A 23,728-nucleotide genomic window follows, 5' to 3' on the forward strand; every position below is an offset into this window, starting at 1 on the left:
AAAAACTCAAAAAGTTTTTTTAGGCATTCACAAATGTTCGATATGTGCCCCTTTAGTGATTCGGCAGACATCAAGCCGATAATCAAGTTCCTCCCACACTCGGCTCAGCATGTCCCCATCAATGAGTTCGAAAGCATCGTTGATGCGAGCTCGCAGTTCTGGCACGTTTCTTGGTAGAGGAGGTTTAAACACTGACTCTTTCACATAACCCCACAGAAAGAAACCGCATGGGGTTAAGTCGGCAGAGCGCGGAGGCCATGACATGAATTGCTGATCATGATCTCCACCACGACCAATCCATCGGTTTTCCAATCTCCTGTTTAAGAAATGCCGAACATCATGATGGAAGTGCGGTGGAGCACCATCCTGTGGTACGTTTAGCTCCCTGCTTGCTTTATTCGTCGATTTCCGCGGGCTACGCGTGAAACTTGGCCGCACGCGTTCAACCTTTTCTTCGCTCACTGCAGGCCGACCCGTTGATTTCCCCTTACAGAGGCATCCAGAAGCTTTAAACTGCGCATACCATCGCCGAATGGAGTTAGCAGTTAGTGGATCTTTGTTGAACTTCGTCCTGAAGTGTCGTTGCACTGTTATGACTGACTGATGTGAGTGCATTTCAAGCACGACATACGCTTTCTCGGCTCCTATCGCCATTTTGTCTCACTGCGCTCTCGAGTGCTCTGGCGGCAGAAACCTGAAGTGCGACTTTAGCCGAACAAAACTTTATGAGTTTTTCTACGTATCTGTATTGTGTCGTGACCATATGTCAATGAATGGAGCTACAGTGAATTTATGAAATCGCTTCAATCATTTGTAATAGCCCTGTAGAATACTCTCAGGCCGGCCGTTGTGGCCGAGCGGTTCTAGTCGCATCAGTCCGGAACTGTGTTGTTGCTACGGTCGCAGGTTCGAATCCTTCCTCGGGCTTTTCTCTGCCTGGGTGTTGTGTGATGTCCTTAGGTTAGTTAGGTTTAAGTAGTTCTAAGTCTAGAGGACTGATGGCCTCAGATGTTAAGTCCCATAGTGCTTAAAGCCATTTCTTGAATACTCTCATTGAAATCGTTTACTGTCAACTGTATTCTCCATTTTGATTACTATTTATTTTCTTAAGGATCATTCACTTCTTTGTGTTATATACCTCAATTTAAACAGATGGACCATAAATCTGGCATAGACTGAATGGCTGTAACCAGTTACTTATTATAGCATACGTATGTTATAAAACGAATAATGCACTTCATTAGTACTGTTATTGAGTATAGATTCCAAAACTGGCTCAACAAGTAGCAAGAGGGCCCAAAACTAATCTCCCAGTAGATTCAGATCAAGGCTGACTAGTTTTACCAAATGACTAACTACAGGCACATGAAGTATAATTATTACTAGAAACCTTTACGTTAACTACTCCTTAAGCTGGCCCTTCAAGTTTACTAGACAATACTACTTTGACTGATCATAGTTTTATGCGAATAATTTAAATGCTATACTGACGTCTAAGGATACCATTTCAGATCACTTCCTTAGAATTGTACTTTAGTGAAAATCTAACTATCCTTTTACAAAAAAAAAAAAAAAAACAAAAAAAAAAACAAAAAACAAAAAACAAAAAAACCACTTGGAGTACTTCAGAAACAAGGCTAACTGAATAGTTACGAAGTTTAGTACTCCGAAAAGCTTATTAAATGTAGTTAAAGGCAGCAACTACTTATCAGTTCAGTAAAACAGGATACTCGGAAACATTGCAGCACTTGGAAAAGCACCTTGCTTAGGTAAACGACCAACGTTTAAAAATGGATGTTTGACACAAAGCTTAAACAAAATAGCCTTACTGTTTCGATAAGAAACCAATTAACGGGCCCATGCAATAATACAGTACTCAACTGATTATTTGAGGCGAAGGTGGTGTGGCGATTGCCTGTGGCAACTCAAGAAGGCGGCAGAAGTACCCACGGCCCTTGCTATGTAGCAAGCTATGAAAATTTTTTTATGAGAGTCGGACTTTCATAGCACGGTCCTAAACAATGTGAGCCATGAATAATAAGGCAAACTGCTTCCATATCCGAGACTATATTATATAACCTTGTTGCTGCTCTTGCCTTGTCCAGCACAGTAGATGCGGGCACTTTTCGTGCCAGCCACCGACTGACTGTTGGCACGAAAGAACTTTGCAGTTTGACAGCCAGATTCACGTTTCCTATTCCCTCCAAGTCAGTTTCGGTGCAGAGGGAGTTTCGTCCATGTTTTACGTGACTATAAACCCAAGTATCCTATGCATGAACCGGTATTGCAAGTAGAGTCTCAACAGAACTTCCTTTTAAAATTACATCCATAGATTAGTAACATTGACATAATTGGTCATAAATAATTAATAAAACATTTACATAATTGTTACATAAAAGATCATGATTATAGAGAGGTCACATTAAATAAGAACAGACAAATAAGTTACATAAGTGTGGAGAATATCGATATTGCTGTTACATGCAGGATTTAAATCCTTGTTTAGCCATCCTAACGTTTCCACAGATTCTCTAAATCACTTCAGATACACTACTGGCCATTAAAATTGCTACAGCAAGAAGAAATACAGATGATAAACGGGTATTCATTTGACAAGTATATTATACTAGAACTGACAAGTGATTACATTTTCACGCAATTTAGGTGCATAGATAATGAGAAATCAGTACCCAGAACAACCACCTCTGGCCGTAATAACGGCCTTGATACGCCTGGACATTGAGTCAGAGCTTGGATGGCGTGTACAGGTACAGCTGCCCATGCAGCTTCAACACGATACCACAGTTCATCAAGAGTAGTGACTGGCGTATTGTGACGAGCCAGTTGCTCGGTCACCATTGACCAGACGTTTTCAATTGGTGAGATATCTGGAGAACGTGCTGGCCAGGGCAGCAGTCGAACAATTACTGTATCCAGAAAGGCCCGTACAGGACCTGCAGCATGCAGTCGTGCATTATCCTGCTGAAATGTAGGGTTTAGCAGGGATCGAATGAAGGGTAGAGCCACGGGTCGTAACACATCTGAAATGTGACGTCCACTGTTCAAAGTGCCGTCAATGCGAACAAGAGGTGACCGAGAAGTATAACCAATGGCACCCCATTCAATCACGCCGGGTGATACGCCAGTATGGCGATGAAGAATACACGCTTCCAATGTGCGTTCACCGCGATGTCGCCATACACGGATGCGACCATCATGATTCTGTAAACAGAACCTAGATTCACCTGTAAAAATGACGTTTCGCCACTCGTGCACCCAGGTTCGTCGTTGAGTACACCATCGCAGGCGCTCCTGTCTATGATGCAGCGTCAAGGGTAACCGCAGCCATGGTCTCCGAGCTGATAGTCCAAACGTTACAGCCATGCGGATAAGATGCCTGTCATCTCAACTGCTAGTGATACGAGGCCGTTGGGATCCAGTACGGCGTTCCGTATTACCCTCCTGAACCCACCGATTCCATATTCTGCTAACAGTCATTGGATCTCGAACAACGCGAGCAGCAATGTCGCGATACGATAAACCGTAATCGCGATAGGCTACAATCCGACCTTTATGAAAGTCGGAAACGTGATGATATGCATTTCTCCTCCTTACACGTGGTATCACAACAACGTTTCACCAGGCAACGCCGGTCAACTGCTGTTTGTGTATGACAAATCGGTTGGAAACTTTCCTCATGTCAGCACGTTGTAGGTGTCGCCACCGGCGCCATCCTTATGTTAATGCTCTGAAAAGCTAATCATTTGCATGTCACAGCATCTTCTTCCTGTCGGTTAAATTTCACGTCTGTAGCATGTCATCTTCGTGGTGTAACAATTTTAATGGCCAGTAGTGTGTATGGCAGGAAATGTCTTTCGAGAACTGTCGCTTCAAGCGAAGGCGGTAGCTGCTCGAATAGGACAAAGATGGGGAAAGAAATCGGCCGCAACAGTTTCAGAGGGACATTTCCTGGCACTGATCTGATCTACAGAAAACTTGAATGGCCAAAGCTAGAACTTACTTCCACGCATCCCAAATTTTTATTACTGAATCTGTACTGCTGTACTTCGACACGACAAAAATGTGGTAACTACAGCCTAAAACTACAGTTGACGCGATATAGCCATTTACACTTACATGGAGTACAGTATACGTTCAAAGACACCTATTAGTAGTCGTACATATGGGGTGTGTCTACCCCTCATTTTTATGATGGTTTAAATTCTGCTGGGGACACTCTGAATGAGGCTTTTGAATGTCTTTGGAGGAAGGGCAGACCATCTTTCGTCAAGCGCCGAAACCAAAGAAGGTAGTGATATTGGACGCTGGGGTTTGGAGCAAAGTCGGCGCTGTAACTCATCCAAAAGGCATTCCAATGGGCTCAGTCCGGGATTCCGCTCAAAGTCCTCCGTTTTAGGGAATGTTATTGCCCACAAACCATTGCCTCAAAGATGTTGCTAGATGACAGAATGCCTTGTCATGCTGATTCAGTCATCGTATAAGAAACTGATCCTATACACAATTCCGTAAAATGTGTTCATATTCTATCGCGTTCACCGTTTTCTTAAGAGCAATAACGGCACCACACCCTAGCTACGAGAAACATCCTCACACTGCAACACCGTCTCCTTCGTACATCACTGTTGCACATTTTGTCAGGTAACATTCTCCAAGGATTCATCAAACTCAAACCCTTCGATCGGACCGTCAGAGAGTATAGCGTCATTCATCGCTTCAAATCAGTCCATTGTCGTCGCTTTTTTCATAGCCTCAAGCATCGCTTAGAATTGACTACAGGAATACCAGGTTAATGAGGAGCTGCTTGACTATTGTACCCCAATATTTTTAACTGCCAACTTACAGTTAGTGCACTAGTTGGATTGCTGGCAGCACTTTGAAACTCACAAGTGACCTCTTCAGCTGGCTTCACGCGACATTTTACAGCCAGTATCCACAATGCTCGACGGTCCCTGTTCGTCTAGTACATGAGGTATGTCTGAAGTTGTTTTAGCCGTGGTTGTTTTTTCACCTTAGGCAGGGTTAGATGGAATAAAATATCCTTGATATATATGTCACCCAAGTGACATCCAATGAGTAGTCCAAGTTCGAAATCACTGAATTCTCCTGAACGAGCCATTCTCCTGTTTCTTCTTCTCTACTGACATCACAATACTTGCTGCCTCCTTTTATGCTAGCGGATCCTCTGCTTGTGATATCTAGTGGTCGATTCAGAGCTACATAGCGTGTCCGGGTGGTATTTAACAGGCGGCATATCTTCAAAAAACTCCCTTCTTTCCTCATGTCATCCCTTCCTAAGCTCATGTAGTGTCGATGCTATCAGACGTGGTTTTCACAGGCTATCATCTGTTACAGCATATTAAATTCCCATCATTATTCAGTATGGAAGAAGAAGGACTAGGCTGTACCTATCCAAAACATTCTATCTCTACCTCCTTGTCCATTTCAGCTATATAACTATTGCGCAACTTAAGCAGTAACCTGTGTGTAATACAAACCCTCTCTGTTGTTTAACGGTTTAAAGATTTACCTGTTGTTATCTGTTCCATCAAGTCAGCATCCTGTTGCAATTATATTCCGCGCTAAATGCAGAAAACGCATCACTTCACGATACATTTTGTCAACGGGCTGCGCTATTTTGTTTTGTGCTTAGGTACTGTGGTACTGGGTTTTCAGTTTGTGGCAAGACTGTAGACATTTACTTGCAAACAAAAAGGAAAATTAATTACGTGACTTTATTTTTTCGAGGCAATTAAGAGAACGACTGTAGTTCTCCTCTTGGCAGCTGTCCAATAGCGAACCAGTATTTCTGCTACATCTTCAACACTGTCTGTGTTTTCCTCAACCCTATTCACTTCTATTTTCTTTCTTCTATTGATCTTATCCTACTATTTTTCCCTTCTGTCCCCAAGAGCAGCTTCCTCTCATGATTCGCTTCCTTATCTACTACTTCCACTCATTTCCACTAGAACTCACATTCGACAGAAATGTAATAACGAAATTATAGTTGTGTACTGCTCATGAACTACACATATTATGATATATAATACTGTACCTACTATTTTTATTATTGTTGTTATTGGAATCATGTCGAGGAAAAGCTGTAAAAATGGGCGCAGGTGTAATTATGGGCACACCTCACTAAGAGGGTACGGGAAGTGCTGCAGTCTGGCGACCAGGACTGAAAACGGTGCTTGTTGTCGATAGAAGGTAGCAGTGAACAGTTGGAAGCATTGTTTCAAACAGTGTAGTTACAGCGTCGGTTATTGTGTGAATCGGTGTTTGTTCAGGACTGTAAACGTTTGGCAGGTATATGAAATCGTCTTCTTTTTATGTCCTTCTGATCAGTTTATAAGAATTTCTCAGTAATATCCGGAATAACGGAATCCTAAGCTACATTTAGAAGCACGTTTTGCGTTACACACGCTTTTAGGTTAGACGGGATGGTGGCCCTGTTGCTTAAGAACGGTTGGTGTGAAAATGGACCCATTGGGCTGGTGTAAAAATTGGCCCCATATTTAAGCAGGGCCCGTAATTACTCCACCTTTTCTCTTAAACTATGTAAAATAATTTAAATAATTTTACGGGGATACGGTTAGTCGAATTTTGTTTAAAGTTCATATATACAGCTCACACAGTAACAAACAAACAAATAGAATTTTGAAATTGCGATAACGGACCCTAGTGCTTTTGTTCGTCCTTGCAGAATGCCTAGGACGAAGAAGCGCTATGAATGTAAGAACCAGAGGCATCAGTGGAATGACTCTCAGATGGTACGTGCCATAGCAGCTGTGAAAGCAAGGAGGCTTCTGTGAAAGGTGCTGCTAAAACATTTGGAGTGCCTCGTACCACTTTGCAGAGATTTCTTAAACTTGATAAAATCCCTGAGCAAGCGGTCCAAGAGACAAAGGAAACCGATTATAAATCAGACCTCAAAAAACAGCTAGTTTCTTATCTCACTGAGAGGGAGCAAAAATTCTTTGGGTGCACTTTGGCGGATCTGAGAAGAATGGCATTTTTACTTGACCAGGGAAATAGTTCGACAACCCCTTTCAAAGGAGGAGAAGCAGGACGAGCTTGAGCTGACCTTTTTCTTGAGAGACTGAAGGATCAGCTGTCAATTCGCAAATCTTGTGCCAGAGCCTTAGGCTTCAATAAAGAGAATGTGATGGTTTTCTTTGATTTATTGGCAGATACTTTCAACAAACATCATGTCCAGCAGGCCGAGTGTATAACAATGACGAGACAAGCCTGCCCATTGCCCAGAGCAAAATTCCAAAAGTGATAGAGATGAAAGGGAAGAAACAAATGGCAGCTCTAACGTCTGCAGAAAGAGGGGCTACAATCACAGTTATCGCATGTATGAGCGCTTCAGGACATTATGTCCCGCCAATGATAATTTTCCCTAGAACCAACAGCTCTAATGAGAGGCTGCCCCTGGTGCAATTCGTAGAACCCGTCGTTCAGGATGGGTTCAAAACAATTTGTTCACCGAATGGTTCGTCCACTTCATTGAACAAAGGCCTGTTATCCTCATCTTGGATGGTCATTATAGCCACGTTCGAAATCCAGATGTGAGTGACTTAGCGAAAGAACACCACTTGACTATCATCTCACTTCCTCCACATTGCACTCACAAACTGCAGCCTCTAGATAAGATGTTCATGGGACCTCTGAAAACGTACTACAGCGAGGCAGTGAGAGTATGGTTGCATCACAATGGGCGTCCTCTCACATCTTACGACGTTATGGAGGTTATTGGCCAAGCTTACCTTCGTACTCAATCAGCTGACATAGCAATAAACAGATTCAAAGTAACTGGGTAATCCCTATGAACCGTTACTTCTTCACCGATCCTGATTTCATAGCTGCTGAGTTGGTTGCAGGAAAATCTTGCTCCACAGTGGAACATAGACTAATGTTTCTGATTCACGTGTTCGTCTACTTGCTCCTCTCTGGACCATCGACATCATCTGCTTTTTCTTCGGGTTATCCTGATGTACAGTACATCAAGATCTAGCTATGCCAGTTGATGAAGCCAGTGAAACACCGGGAAGCTCTCCATGGACTTCAACAAATGCAGTTTCACCATTCGACATATCTCCTGTCCCCAAGAAGAGAACCACAACGCCGGGACGAAAAGCAGCAACCGCCTGCCACGTCACTGGAACGCCGTACAAAGACCAGTTCATAAAGTCGCTTGACAAAAGTGCTGTCAAGAAGAAGTCGTTGAGTTTTTCTGGGGTTAGAGGCCGCCATGCGAACAGAGGTGCAAAATCCAAAGGCCTTCAAAAAAAGGAAATTTGTTCCACAAGACTCTCTGATTCATCATCGGACTCTTCAGGCTCCTGCAGCCCTCACTTTGTGGACAGCGATAATGACCTTTATTTGAACGATGGGGAGACAGGAGAAGAGAGGTGTGGATTAAATGTGTTATGTGCAAATGTGGGTACACGTAGATTGTGCTGGCGCTGAAGGAGCTACTTTTGCGATTGCTGTAAATAATTCCAGATTTCATGCATAAATGTATGGAAGTTGCTTTTTGTACATTAATCTACCATTCTGTACTGTTTTAAACCATTTTATTAAGATATTTCAAAAGATTTCTTGCACCTTTTTTGTAGATGCCCGTATTTGCACCCTCTTATTTTAAGTTCCATTTTACAAGCTTTATGTAAATCTTTGTTTTCGAACAGAAGTAATGGATACTAACAATTGTTTCACCTCTCATCATTTCTTAAACTTGATATAGTTGTTAATAGAAGTGTAAGATTAGAATTTTTACAAAAGAAGGTACCTTTAAGTGCCCATATTTACCCCTTTTCCTCTACTGCTCATGTACTACGAGGGTGGTCACATAAGTACCCGACCCAACAAAGAAAACACAAAAATTTTGGAAGAAATGTATTTACTTTTCAACATAATCTCCTTTCAGCTCTATAGACTTTTTCCTGCGACATTCAACAACTTCGATGCCCTTTTTGTAATGAGAACTGTGTAACTCCTCAAAATAGCCATTAAGTGCCGACATAATGTCTTCATTCGTTGAAAATCTTCGACCACCGAGTTATTTTTTCAAGTTTGAAACAGAAAATAACCCGAGAGGGCTAAATCTGGCGAAAAGTGTGCATGAGGTACAATTCAAACTTTAATGCATTAGTTTTGGCCATTGCAAGCACGGACATGTGAGCTGGTGCATTGACCTGCAGAAACAAAGCTTTCTTCTTGGCCAAATGCGGCCGTTTGTGCTTGATTTCTTCGCCCAAACGTTACAATACTCACCGATGATGCACTCCTGGAAATGGAAAAAAGAACACATTGACACCGGTGTGTCAGACCCACCATACTTGCTCCGGACACTGCGAGAGGGCTGTACAAGCAATGATCACACGCACGGCACAGCCGACACACCAGGAACCGCGGTGTTGGCCGTCGAATGGCGCTAGCTGCGCAGCATTTGTGCACCGCCGCCGTCAGTGTCAGCCAATTTGCCGTGGCATACGGAGCTCCATCGCAGTCTTTAACACTGGTAGCATGCCGCGACAGCGTGGACGTGAACCGTATGTGCAGTTGACGGACTTTGAGCGAGGGCGTATAGTGGGCATGCGGGAGGCCGGGTGGACGTACCGCCGAATTGCTCAACACGTGGGGCGTGAGGTCTCCACAGTACATCGATGTTGTCGCCAGTGGTCGGCGGAAGGTGCACGTGCCCGTCGACCTGGGACCGGACCGCAGCGACGCACGGATGCACGCCAAGACCGTAGGGTCCTACGCAGTGCCGTAGGGGACCGCACCGCCACTTCCCAGCAAATTAGGGACACTGTTGCTCCTGGGGTATCGACGAGGACCATTCGCAACCGTCTCCATGAAGCTGGGCTACGGTCCCGCACACCGTTAGGCCGTCTTCCGCTCACGCCCCAACATCGTGCAGCCCGCCTCCAGTGGTGTCGCGACAGGCGTGAATGGAGGGACGAATGGAGACGTGTCGTCTTCAGCGATGAGAGTCGCTTCTGCCTTGGTGCCAATGATGGTCGTATGCGTGTTTGGCGCCGTGCAGATGAGCGCCACAATCAGGACTGCATACGACCGAGGCACACAGGGCCAACACCCGGCATCATGGTGTGGGGAGCGATCTCCTACACTGGCCGTACACCACTGGTGATCGTCGAGGGGACACTGAATAGTGCACGGTACATCCAAACCGTCATCGAACCCATCGTTCTACCATTCCTAGACCGGCAAGGGAACTTGCTGTCCCAACAGGACAATGCACGTCCGCATGTATCCCGTGCCACCCAACGTGCTCTAGAAGGTGTAAGTCAACTACCCTGGCCAGCAAGATCTCCGGATCTGTCCCCCATTGAGCATGTTTGGGACTGGATGAAGCGTCGTCTCACGCGGTCTGCACGTCCAGCACGAACGCTGGTCCAACTGAGGCGCCAGGTGGAAATGGCATGGCAAGCCGTTCCACAGGACTACATCCAGCATCTCTACGATTGTCTCCATGGGAGAATAGCAGCCTGCATTGCTGCGAAAGGTGGATATACACTGTACTAGTGCCGACATTGTGCATGCTCTGTTGCCTGTGTCTATGAGCCTGTGGTTCTGTCAGTGCGATCATGTGATGTATCTGACCCCAGGAATGTGTCAATAAAGTTTCCCCTTCCTGGGACAATGAATTCACGGTGTTCTTATTTCAATTTCCAGGAGTGTAGTTTTTCCTTTTTCAAGATGGTAATGAAAATTATTCCACGTGCATCCCAAGAAACCGACGCCATGATCTTGCCTGCAGATGAAACGGCCTTCGCCTTCTGTGGAGTCGGTTCTCCAATTTGTGTCCATTGCTTTGATTGTTCTTTTGTCACTGGAGTGAAGTGATGGACCTATGTTTCATCAATGGTTATGAAGCGGCGTAAAAAATCAGCTTTGTTGCTGCGAAACTTCGCCAAACACTCAATTGGAACATCTTCACGACAATATTTTTGCTCGAGTGTGGGCAGACGCGGCACAAACCTTGCACACAGTTTTCTCATGTCCAAATTTTCAGATAATATGCGATGTTCCGCACTTTTCCAAATGCCCACTATGTTTGCTAGCTTGCGCTCTTTCAGTTGACGATCATCCAGTACCGCTTTGTGGGTTTTCTTCACCATTTCTGGAGTCGTCACATTAGTTGGTCAACCACTGCGATCTCATTTTGGCACCTCATACTGCCTCGTTTAATCTTATCTACCCAATATTTTGCTGTAGTCAACGAAGGAGCAGACTCTCCCAAAGTAGAAACTAGCTCAGTTTTAATATTGGTTGCGCTAAGGCCTTTCAAAAAAAAAAAGTATCACATAACGATCACCAATTTTCTCCATTTTTCACAAGTTCACTGACTACGTTCACTATCGATGGCTGCCAAAAAGTACTAAACAATGTGGCGTCTTCCACCTTGAAACATATGCTTCATAGATCGTATACTTTCTAATACGGAGATATTTTTCAACAATTCTGCCATCTCTCGGTCAGGCCGGGTACTTATGGCACCATCCTCGTATATATGTTGTGATGTCAGATCAATACGGGTGACTAGTGAGATGTAAGAGTGGACCTGAAAGCCCTAGTGTGGCTAAAACAATCGTGCTTATTACTAAAAACTGACATCCAGTACAAATATATCACAGCGTATGTTCTCCCCTATACGTAGACAGTATGTACACGTCTAGACCTCTCTTGAGTTAGCGTTGAGATGGTTCCCGCCATTTCCATGATCAATGAGGCGTTGAGCCAATGGAGAGTGCAGTTCAGGACGGAGGTGGCTCTTATTGTTGCGGGGGCATTTTTGTGTAATGTCTTAGGCCCACTTATTCGGGCTGCGGTGTTTATATAAATACAGTATTCGTGATGAGCAAGCATTGCCGTTTCTTATATGACTTCGTGATGAGTAAGCAGTGGACACCCCTGTATTCCAAGGTGCCAACAGCTATGTTCACTGGGTTGCAAGCAATGTTCCTAGTTTGGAGAACGCTCTGGTACCTTATCTCACCTTGAATGGCCCGCTACATTATGCGATCGTAATCGAATAGAAATTATGTGGAGCTTTTGGAACAACGGGTTAACGTAGCAGTCAAGATCGCTGCTATTTGCCAGAAATATTCCAACATCTCCTAACATAAAATCAACTGTTTAAATGGAAAATTAAACATTTTTATTCTACATTGAATTACTGACCAACTCTTGCGCTATGATCCCGCTCCAGTTTTCTCTTAACCTTATCTTTAATATTATCAGCTCCATGCTGTCCTTAAAAAAGGCGACAAATTTGGTTGATGACACACCTACTGGGAGCTCATTAGCGAAGAACACGTTCATTGTGTTTTGTAGAGTAGTATTCGTATCGAGTGTTACAATCGGACGATGTTATACCCGAGGAAGAATGCAGTTTGAGACGATTCCCTCAATTTGCTGCTATCATTCTGATTGATGTTATGATCAAGATGAACGCTCTACAGCCAAAACCCGTTTTCCCGTTTTTAGTTAGAACGCATTCTTACTACTTAAAACTAGTTTATACTGAGCCACTTGGTCCAAATGCGTTTTGGCTAGTTAAAACTAGTTTTAACTGACTTTCGCTTTTGGCCAGCAGTAAGTTCTAGTTGTAACTAAGGCTATCAGTATCAACTAGTAAGAACGCGTTCTAACTAAACTTGACAGAAATAGTTTTCAATAAATTATTTAGCGGCAAATGTTAAAATTAAGAGCAAGTGCATATTGATTGCAATGAAAAATAGCATCTTTGTATTGTGTAATGCAATATTTATTGAGAATATTGATCATACATCTAAGTCATTAACATATCTACAGCAATAAAAAATAACCATACACTGAAGGAATATTACAAAGCCATATTAACAGTATTAGTTACGGAAGTGGAAACAAAATAATCATACAATAAAAATATATTAATTACTCATACATTTGACAAAAGTTGCTACAGCCTTAATGAAAGAGGAACGTACGAAAAAAATTAACAATTATATTTCGATTATTTCTTATTGCAAGGCAAATTTTCATGAAATTTTGAGTTACAAAGGTTTTCTTTTTTCCTACAAAAGCACCTTTCTCAAATACATGCCTATTTACACACACAGCGAACAAATCCTTGTCCTGATCCTAAGGCTGCCATCTTGGCAGCAGTTCTTAATGATACCTTTGTCTGTGGCACGTCCTCCAGCAGCAAGAATTTCTCTTTGGGCACGTCGAATTCGGATCTCGAAGAGAACATTTAATTAGCTTGTTTTAAAGGCAATTAGGTACTTAATACATATTATACAATATATTACAATTTATGTATTAAAACTTAAAATATTAATTAATTAATTGAATAGTTAGCAGCACTTTCAGAGCATTAAATCAATGAAGTAATGAATATGTCTGATATTGGTCCTTAATTATTGAAATCAATTCAGAAATACATACCTGCAATACAATTTGTCGCGTATCCCATATTTCGTTCCAATCTTGTGCAAGCCGTGTTCATGTTTCTGAAGAACAACTCTAATAATATAGGGGAGATCTGCTTTTGCTCTGTCAATAACAGGAATCGGTATAATTATATTGTCACTGATTTCTACAGTGGCGTGCATTGAATCTGAAGCCACCTTAATTCTTTTTCTCGTTGAAACTAGTTGATACTGATAGCCTTAGTTACAACTACAGTTTACTGCTGGTCAAAAGCGAAAGTGAGTTAAAACTAGTTTTAACTAGGCAAAACGCGTTTTGACGAAGTGGCTCATTAAAAACTAGTTTTAAATAGTAAGAACGCGTTCAAATTAAAAACGGGTTTTGAGTGTTTTTCCACATACGTAAACCACTGACGATGATAGCTGCGAGACAACTGACTTGCGTCAACGTTCGGTGGGAGTCAAGACGATCATTTTATAATCGTGCATCACATTTATTTGACATAAAATGAAACAGTTGAGTATTACAATGGAAAGCTTTTCTGTCCGTGAACTATTGGGCATAATAAGTTTTCGACATGTTGTAAACTTCTCTCTCTGGTATCTTATCAAAAGTGTTACCATGTTGATAGTTGAGTTTAATTCTAAGCTGAGTTGATGTATGGGACAGAAGCAACCAATGAGAGATTCCCCTCAGTAGGATATGGAAAGCAGTGGAATATTCGGTAAGCTGGGTAAGAAACTGTAGTTGAAGCCACAATGCTCTATGTACGTGTCCTAGGATGAACTACCGAGCTAAGATGTGTGCAGTTTAATGTCTCTCTCTCTTGTTGTTAACAGGCAATAGATAAAAGGTACGCGGGACTGGAAGATTTCACTGTCGTAGCGCAGCCGTTCCTGCTGAACGCTTCTTTCCTGACGGTGAACACCTCCAGCGGTCCTCGAACCGACTTCACCTTTTTGTCGCAGGACTGTTTCCACTTGAGCCAGAAAGGTGACGCTCTAGGTGAGTTGGCTTGCATTCATCATCCTATGGACGGAGAATGGGTACAATGTAAATTTCTGTTAAATGGGCTAGTGAATAGAATGGAGTACCTTTTTGAAAATATGTCTTTTAGTTTACTTACTCAGTTACTCACCTTGCCCCGACTAGATCTTTACAAAGGCTCTCTTTCATCGGACCAACTACAGACGATGGACCCGCTGAGCTGTTCACCTCACATACCTCCTAAACAGTTCATGGGTGAAACGTCCACTACAGCTGTACAAGTATTCGTTGATTGAAGTCTTTATGCTACAAGATTTCAGGGAATCAGCTCCCTCAGTAGGTGTATCAGTGACTTAACATAAAACAATATCTCCAAACTGCAAGACCATAAACAAACTAACAGTGACAGAGAAAAACGATAATTGCGGTCCATAAACCCACTGCGGCGGAGCGGTGCGGAGCTGCTGCGAATTAAATTCCACTCACCTTGTGGTGAATGTCTTCTCACACGCACGCCTCCTTGAAGTTACTGAAATGGTGTTCTTAGCCGGAAAAAGTTATCGAAAAAAAAACAGCTATACACCTCGAAACAAACAGTCGAACTAAAAACTGTTTTGCGTGTGAAAGGATAGTAATAGTTACATGACAGTATTTATATGCGTAAAATTTCCTTCTATTACTGTAAGATTTCGTACACCAGTTACTACCAAGCCTTTAGTTATCCTTCGCAGAAAGTTTAAAATGGATAGAACCTTTAAGAATATCTCGCTCAAATATTGCTATAATCAAACTCACGTAACAAAATATTCATGTTCGCTAGTAAGCAACACGCCACATTGAATGTAGTTATTTAAAATGCCAACAAAAATTGTAAATTTCATACCGTGCATCATTAAATCGAATTCTCTTCCATACTTCATGGCACTTATCGGACATATTGCTATCTAAATATGACAATATTAATAATTGTCATCGGAGCACCTATCAATAGATCTGATCACTATGAGTTCCAAGCCCCGATTCTACTCGTGTCTCTACACAAAAGAAGTTTCTAGTTTTCAAAATACGCGCAAATATTGTAATTTCTGATTGACAGAGAAACACTAGAGCCAATCGGAAAGCAGCATCAAACCCGCTCGATCCTATGCGTATATACGGAACCAATCAACGTTTGTCACTGAATCTAAACAGTAAATTAACATAAATAAATTTTTAAAATCCATAAATATAAAATTAACCTCATCTTAAAAATTCTACTTCACGGAAATCATGATCTCATTTCCTCAGTGCCACAAACTGATGATATAGTTTATAATAAATTCCCCGATTCAAATGACTAACACACACGTTATTCTCGAACATTCCTTAGAGACCAGTTACTTCAATGTGTAGTGTAAAAGCTTTACATAAAACGGTATTTCATATTCGCACCTTCATTCATTCTCATCACTAAGCACAATTATAACAATAATTAATAAACAATTAGAAAATTAAATAAAAAGAACTGCAAATAATAAAGAAAGAATTTTGACTGCAGCTCAGTGTCCATCAGGTAGTGACCTCTACCAGATCGCATAGGAACTACACACACTCGGGTATCTGGCGCCACCTGTCCTGCACTTGACCTATACTTCACGCCTGTTCAGCGCTGTCAACAGGCACGATGTAAGATTTAAGTCTCATCACTCCATTGACCATACTTACAAGTAATAGGTCGAAGTGTCTATGTCAACTTAGAAGGCAACACCTCTGTCGTACATGGCTCCTCAGACTGATACCCAATGTGTCCGCGCAACAAGCATCTTTCAAATCTAACTGACGTTAAGTCACCCTCTTCCTGAAAGTGCCGGAAAAAGATCACGGAGTCTAAATATACCGAATAAAGCCAGATTAACCACTGTATGGGAGGCAGAAAGCTGCAAACAGTAGGCTAAAAACTATGTATCGTGTAACTACAGCCGGTCGGAGTGGCCGAGCGGTTCTAGGCGCTACAGTCTGGAACCGCGCGACCGCTACGGTCGCGGGTTCGAATCCTGCCTCGGGCATGGATGTGTGTGAAGTCCTTAGCTTAGTTAGATTTATGTAGTTCGAAGTTCTAGGGGACTGATGACCTCAGAAGTTAAGTCCCATAGTGCTCAGAGGCATTTGTAACTACACTTACGAAAGGACCAACCGATCGAAATGTTTTTGTGGGACACCACGCAAACAACATCCAGCTGCAACAATGGAACCGCTGCTCAAGTATCATAAATAGAGAAACTACACCTGAAAGACGACGCTACCGCTCTGCAGTTAACTTACCAACTTACCAAATACTTGCACATTGCGCCAAAACGGCCCGTCTGCCAGCCGAAGGAGAACCGAGCAGTGGCGCTAAAGGCCACACTGTGGTAAACAGGGCATAAGAAACCTGGTACTGTAAACCTAACTACAAGAAAACTACTAGACGAATACCAGTCAGGTTTCCGTAAACATCGCAGCACAACATCTGCCTCAATAAAGGTAACAGATGAAATGAAGAGTGCCTGGGTTGCACAAGATGCATGTGCTCCTTAGATTCCATAGTGAAATAATTAGCCACCAGTTGCATATAAAAAATTCAATTTCTCGACCGGTTTCGAGCACTTAGTGCCCTTCTTAAGGTTAGTGCCTTCTGAAGAAGGGCACTAAATGCCCGAAACCGATCAAGAAATTAAATTTGTTATATGCAACTGGTTGCTTCTTGTTTCATTATGTAATAGTACAGTTTCTGAAGATGGATAAAATACTATTATTAGATTCCAGAAAAGCCTTTGAAAATGTCGAGTTCGACATCTTACTTCCCAACCTTAGCATCTTAAATTTCTCGTCAGGTGTAGTGCAATGCTTTTTCTCATACCTGACGTCTCGCCAGGGTCCGCAAATGTTTCGTTATGGGGATATGGGTACTGAAAGAAACTTTAATTCTGCAAAATTGATGTGCACAACGCGAACGTATACGTAATACGACTGGTCCGTAATGTGATTTTCTTCCAGAAAATGCACGGGTACATGTCATTTTTACGCTATGCAACCTACCACGCATGATGGTCATGTGACGTACGTAGTACGTGGTACAATCACCCGTTGTTTGCGCAGTTGTGCCGTGTAAGCCGCATTGTAAAGTGTACCGGCGACGGATCGGTTAGCTGTGTCGTGTATGGTGTTAGCTGTGTTCGTACAAGCGATGCTAACAAAGCCACACGCCTACAGTAATGAGGAATAAGCAGATATGGTGTATGTTTATGGCTTCTGCGACGGTAGTGCTACCGCTGCAAGAGGAGAATACCACAGGCGCTTTCCGACTCGAGGATTACCTGATCGCAGGTTGTTTACCAAAGTGTTTACCACTTTGCGTGCAACAGGCTCTCTTCCAAGCAGACATTTTTCGTCCGATCGTTTACGTCAACAAACTTTGCAAGAACAGGAAGAAATAATCGCAAGTGTTGAGCGAAGTCCTAGTACGAGTTTACGACGAATGTCCCTGCATATGCAAGTCCCACAGACACGTGTGTGGGAAACATTGCATGCGGGAAACCTGTATCCGTTTCACATAGAGCGTGACGAAAATCTCCACGTTGGCGACGATGCCCAACGACTTCAAATCTGTCACTGGGTAATTGAGACTTACTATTCACTGACGAAGCCCAGTTTCCACGACATGGAATAAACAACACACGCAATAATCATCACGGGAAAATACACGCTCTTCCTTGGATAGCAATTTCCAAGTTCGTTTTGCTATAAATGTTTGGTGCGGCGTGATCGGTAACCTTCTGATAGGTCCGGGCGAGAGGTACCTGCATTTTTTGTAAAATTCATTTGCGGAGGTATTGGAAGACGGTCCTTTAGCCAAGCGAACTGGAATGTACTTTCAACTTGACGGTGTCCCTCCACATGTTACCTTACGTGTGAGGGACCATCTCAACCGCACCTACCCTAATCGCTGGATTGGCCGAGGCGGTGCTATTAACTGGCCTCCAAGATCACCTGACCTTACACCTTTAGATTTCTGCTTATAGGGTTGGATGAAATCAGAGGTGCACTAAGTAAATACACGAGATGAACTGCCTCGTCGCATCATGGACGCTGCTGAATTGATTAGCAACTAACCACAGGCAATTGAACGAGCAATACAACGTGTTATCGCTAGAGTGCAAAAGTGCATTCACGTTCATGGTGGGATATTCGAGGCTGTTCTGTGAACTGTACAACATCTGTCCGATAAGAGCTAAAGCCGTTTGTAAAAGACGTGGTACATCTTTTTGAACTGAATAAATGCATTATGTACTAAATGCAAAGTAAATAAACATTATGTAGAAATGCCTAACGTAACTGTATAATGCCTAACGCAACTGTATTCTCTGTACCATTGTTTTCAAGAAAATCACTTTACAGTTCAGTTGTATTGCGTATATGTTCACGTAGTGCACATCAATTTTGCAGAATTTAAGTTCCTTTCAGTATCCATACCTCCATAACGGAGCATTTGCGGACCTATGTTCATATCACATTTTTTTCTCATAATTCCTTGTATTATCACTCTGTAAAATATTGACCTTTCCTCCCCAAACACCCTGTAAAACTGCTGCGGATGTCCCACCAGCAAAAATTGACGTAATAATTCTTCTGTCACACAAATGAATTGTGAAAATGTTCTAATTAAGTGAGTTACAATTTCGATTAGTAACTACGTTACTTATAGAGACACCAGTATCAGCGTCGCTTTTTCAAATAGCACTACGATAAATTCTGGTGTTATTATTTGTAGTTATAATAGAGGTGAATTCAGGTACGTTTCACTCTTCAAAATCCGGTTAGTAGTTTCAGAGGATTTACAGTACTTAGATCTTGGGATTTGTCTGTTTTGAACTTGAAACTGGTTGCTCTCTTTTGCGGAAGTTCGTGTAATTATGCGAAACTGTCACGATGGAAATGGAACGCTGCCAATACTTTGTGTCTAATCACTCTACTGACAACAACAGCGCTTTTTATACTCTACAGAAGCGAAGTAGCTGTTATATAGCTACTGTTGTGTTGTATTGCCAATTTGTTCGGTTACTGTTGCGACGTGAATCATGAAGCAGTTTCTCTGCTGTTGCGGGAATGTTTATAACTTCATTTCACCAGCTGTTACCTTCATCACATTGCCCCAGACATTAATGCTAGTATTAGAAAAAAATGAAATTCTTGGTAATTTACGTAATTAGTAATACATTCTTACGAAATAATGATGACAATAGTGATATTTTAAAAATGTTGTTGTTGTTGTTGTTGTGGTCTTCAGTCCTGAGACTGGTTTGATGCAGCTCTCCATGCTACTCTATCCTGTGCAAGCTTCATCATCTCCCAGTACCTACTGCAACCTACATCCTTCTGAGTCTGCTTAGTGTATTCATCTCTTGGTCTCCCTCTACGATTTTTACCCTCCACGCTGCCCTCCAATACTAAATTGGTGATTCCTTAATGTATTTTAAAAATACACTCCAAGGAAAAAAATGCCGCACAGCAATGGAATTATCCGAATGTAATGGAAATCTGTACGTGTGATGTACATGTAGAGACACACAAACGACTACACTTTCAGAAAACTTGGATCATCTATTCACGAGAAAGAGTCCCACAAATGGAACAAATCAATAACGCGTTAGTCCACCTCTGGCCCTTATCCAAGCAGTTATTCGGCTTGGCATTGATTTATGAAGTTGGTGGATGTCTTCCTGAGGGATACCGTATCAAATTCTGTTCAATTGTGAAAATTCCAAGCTGGTTAAAGGGTCCTGCCCGTAGAGATCCAAACGTTCGCAGTTGGTGAGGGATCCGGCGACCTTGCTGGCCAAGGTATGGTTTGGCAAACACGAAGACAAGGCGTGTGCGGTCGGGCATTATCTTGCTGAAATATAAGCCCATGATGGCTTACCATGAAGCGCTACAAAACGGGACCGTAGAATATCGTCGACGTACTGCTTTGCAGTAAGAGTGTCGCGAATGACAACCAAACGGGTCCTGATGTGAAATGAAACAACATCCCAGACCACCACACCTTGTTTTTAGACAGTATGGCAGACAGCAGTCAGGTTGCTATCACACCACTCTTCGGCGGGTCTTCAGATACGCTTCGGTGGTCATGGGGTCTCACTTCGAAGCGGGACTCATCACGGAAGACAATTCTAATTCAGTCAACGAGATTCCTGGCCGAATATGCCAGACACAATTGCAAATGGGCTTTTTAGTGTACACAAGGGGCGCTGCGAGCTCAGCCCCATTTCTGTGAGCCAAGTAGTAACGATTCGTGTGGTCACCGAAGCACCAGTTGCACATCTGATTGTGGAAATGAGCGTTTGGCGTCATTGGCCGGGAGGCCCCTTGCGGGGCAGGTCCGGCCGCCTTGGTGCAGGCCTTATTACATTCGACGCCAGATTGGGAGACCTGCGCGCCGGACGGGGATGAAATGATGATGAAGACAACACAACATCCAGTCCCTGAGCGGAGAAAATCCCCGACCCAGTCGGGAATCGAACCCGGGCCCGTAGGACGGCAATCCGTCACGCTGATCACTCAGCTATCGGGGCGGACACGCCAGATAATGATGAATCCGGACCCTGGCGACTGCCCTCTCTAGGTCGACCGCTTCCTTCTCGACGCTGTGTTCGGCTATGGTTCACCCATTCCTGCCAACATCATAAAACAGTGACACCGCTTCTGTTCAAATGTCGAGTGAGTCGTAATTACTCCAACCGGCGCATTTGCGCCCAACTACATGTCCTCTCTGAAGTGCTAACGTCTGCTTATATTGTTCACACACCCTTCTGAAAAGCATAGTTACCGCCCAACTGAATTAAATTTGCAAAGACCTGCCGTCGTGGTATCGACACATCCCCTTTTTTCTATCCTTGCCAGCTGCGCGGTGAAACTGTGATGAAGCTTCACACATTCAACTATTGGCGGCCAGAGTTTACAATTTTGCATTTACTGTCGACACCTCTATAAATATGAGTTTGTGACCAATTTACATAACTCTTTCGTAGTGTGTCGTCTTTTTCCTGTCTTTGAGTGTAATTTAGTTTCACAGCTGAAAACAATCCAAACCTGTTGTTCTTAGCCATAACAAAATTCCATTTTGCACCTCAGGGTGGTAATTAAGCCCAGGATGGGAACCACTGCATGTAAGTTTCTGCAATGAAGTTAGGACCACCCACATAATCTCCAGTAGTACAGCACCAAATGCTCGGACACCATTGCGTTGGAAGTTCAACCTGCCTCAGCCATGTGGATTCTGTGACGCAATAATGCCTATCTCTTATATTAAACTTCCCATGACTTGAGCTTCATCGGTAAAGAGAATTCTCTGAAGAAAGAACGTGCTTACTTGATGTCGCATCAGAACCGAGAGATGGAATGGTAAACGCCTTTGGCAATCCCGCTGGTAAATATGCTGCTGAAGTGACGCATTATACGGATGAAAGCTGTTCGTGTGTAAAATGCAAGGAATGCTGAGCTGACTTATTCCAGAGGCACTCCCAATTTCTCAGAAGTGAACATGCTCATTTTGTGCAATAGCTTCGACAACATATATTTCATTCTCTCTAATCCTTGGAAGGGTTCTCCTTACTCTCTGTGTAGTATACAAGTGCAATTACAATAACAATTTTTTGGACATTCGCTGAATTGTCATTATTGTCGGTTACCGTCTGTCGGGATATCTTTGTGCGTACAGCTCAGCTATTCTCTTAGCATTCCTTCTGCATCCTCCATAAAGAAGTGGCATACTTAGTTTCTCTTGGTTTTTGGTACAAATTTATTGTTTTCAAATTAACCAGCACTCAGCGTAGGCGGACGACACAGTTTGAAGGGTAACTTACTTCTGTGCTCCTTTCATACTGGTGTATCGGCGCAGCAACACTGCGTTTGCGTACAATCCGAAGTGACTTAATTCCTTATTCAGGTATGAAATCACGGAGATCCACACCAAACAACAATCTGTTTCATGTTCAGGCCAGATAAATCCTGACAAGTGTCTGGACAAGTGTCTGGAGCAGTTGTTAGATCGGTTGCTGCTGCTACAATGGCTATGATAATTTAAGTGCATTCGAACGTGGTGTTACAGTCGGTGCACGAGCGATGGGGCACACCATCTCCTTGGGAGAGCCGGTACTGACAAAACTCTACCATCTGGTGAGCAAGATGTATGAGGCAGGCGAAATTCCCTCTGACTTCAAGAAGAATATAATAATTCCAATCCCAGGTGGTGACAGACGTGAAAATTACCGAACTATCAGTTTCATAAGTCACAGCTGCAAAATACTAACGCGAATTCTTTACAGACGAATGGAAAAACTAGTAGAAGCCGACCTCGAGGAAGATCAGTTTGGATTCCGTAGAAATGTTGGAACACGTGAGGCAATACTGACCCTACGACTTATCTTAGAAGAAAGATTAAGGAAAGGCAAACCTACGTTTCTAGCATTTGTAGACTTAGAGAAAGCTTTTGACAATGTTGATTGGAATACTCTCTTTCAAATTCTGAAGGTGGCAGGGGTAAAATACAGGGAGCGAAAGGCTATTTACAATTTGTACAGAAATCAGATGGCAGTTATGAGTCGAGGGACATGAAAGGGAAGCAGTGGTTGGGAAGGGAGTGAGACAGGGTTGTAGCCTCTCCCCGATGCTATTCGATCTGTATATTGAGCAAGCAGTAAAGGAAACGAAAGAAAAGTTCGGAGTTGGTATTAAAATCCATGGAGAAGAAATAAATACTTTGAGGTTCGCCGATGACATTGTAGTTCTGTCAGAGACAGCAAAGAACTTGGAAGAGCAGTTGAGCGGAATGGACAGTGTCTTGAAAGGAGGGTATAAGATGAACATTAACAAAAGCAAAACGAGGATAATGGAATGTAGTCGAATTAAGTCGGGTGATGCTGAGGGAATTAGATTAGGAAATGAGACACTTAAAATAGTAAGGGAGTTTTGCTATTTAGGGAGCAAAATAACTGATGATGGTCGAAGTAGAGAGGATATAAAATGTAGACTGGCAATGGCAAGGAAAGCGTTTCTGAAGAAGAGAAATTTGTTAACATCGAGTATTGATTTAAGTGTCAGGAAGTCGTTTCTGAAAGTATTTGTATGGAGTGTAGCCATGTATGGAAGTGAAACATGGACGATAAATAGTTTCGACAAGAAGAGAATAGAAGCTTTCGAAATGTGGTGCTACAGAAGAATGATGAGGATTAGATGGGTAGATCACATTACTAATGAG

At 42.8% G+C, this 23,728-nt stretch overlaps 1 protein-coding gene across 1 annotated transcript in view; it reads left to right on the forward strand.

Annotated features, from left to right (window-relative positions):
* LOC124777309 (phospholipase B1, membrane-associated-like) overlaps positions 1 to 23,728 on the forward strand; it is a 71,412-nt gene that overhangs the window by 41,888 nt on the left and 5,796 nt on the right. The window contains exon 5 of the mRNA XM_047252667.1: positions 14,307 to 14,472. Within this exon, the coding sequence (XP_047108623.1) occupies positions 14,307 to 14,472 (166 nt within the window). The remainder of the gene's footprint in view (positions 1 to 14,306; positions 14,473 to 23,728) is intronic.

The sequence above is a fragment of the Schistocerca piceifrons genome, chromosome 1 (genome assembly GCF_021461385.2).
Source record: "Schistocerca piceifrons isolate TAMUIC-IGC-003096 chromosome 1, iqSchPice1.1, whole genome shotgun sequence".
Lineage (NCBI taxonomy): Eukaryota > Metazoa > Arthropoda > Insecta > Orthoptera > Acrididae > Schistocerca > Schistocerca piceifrons.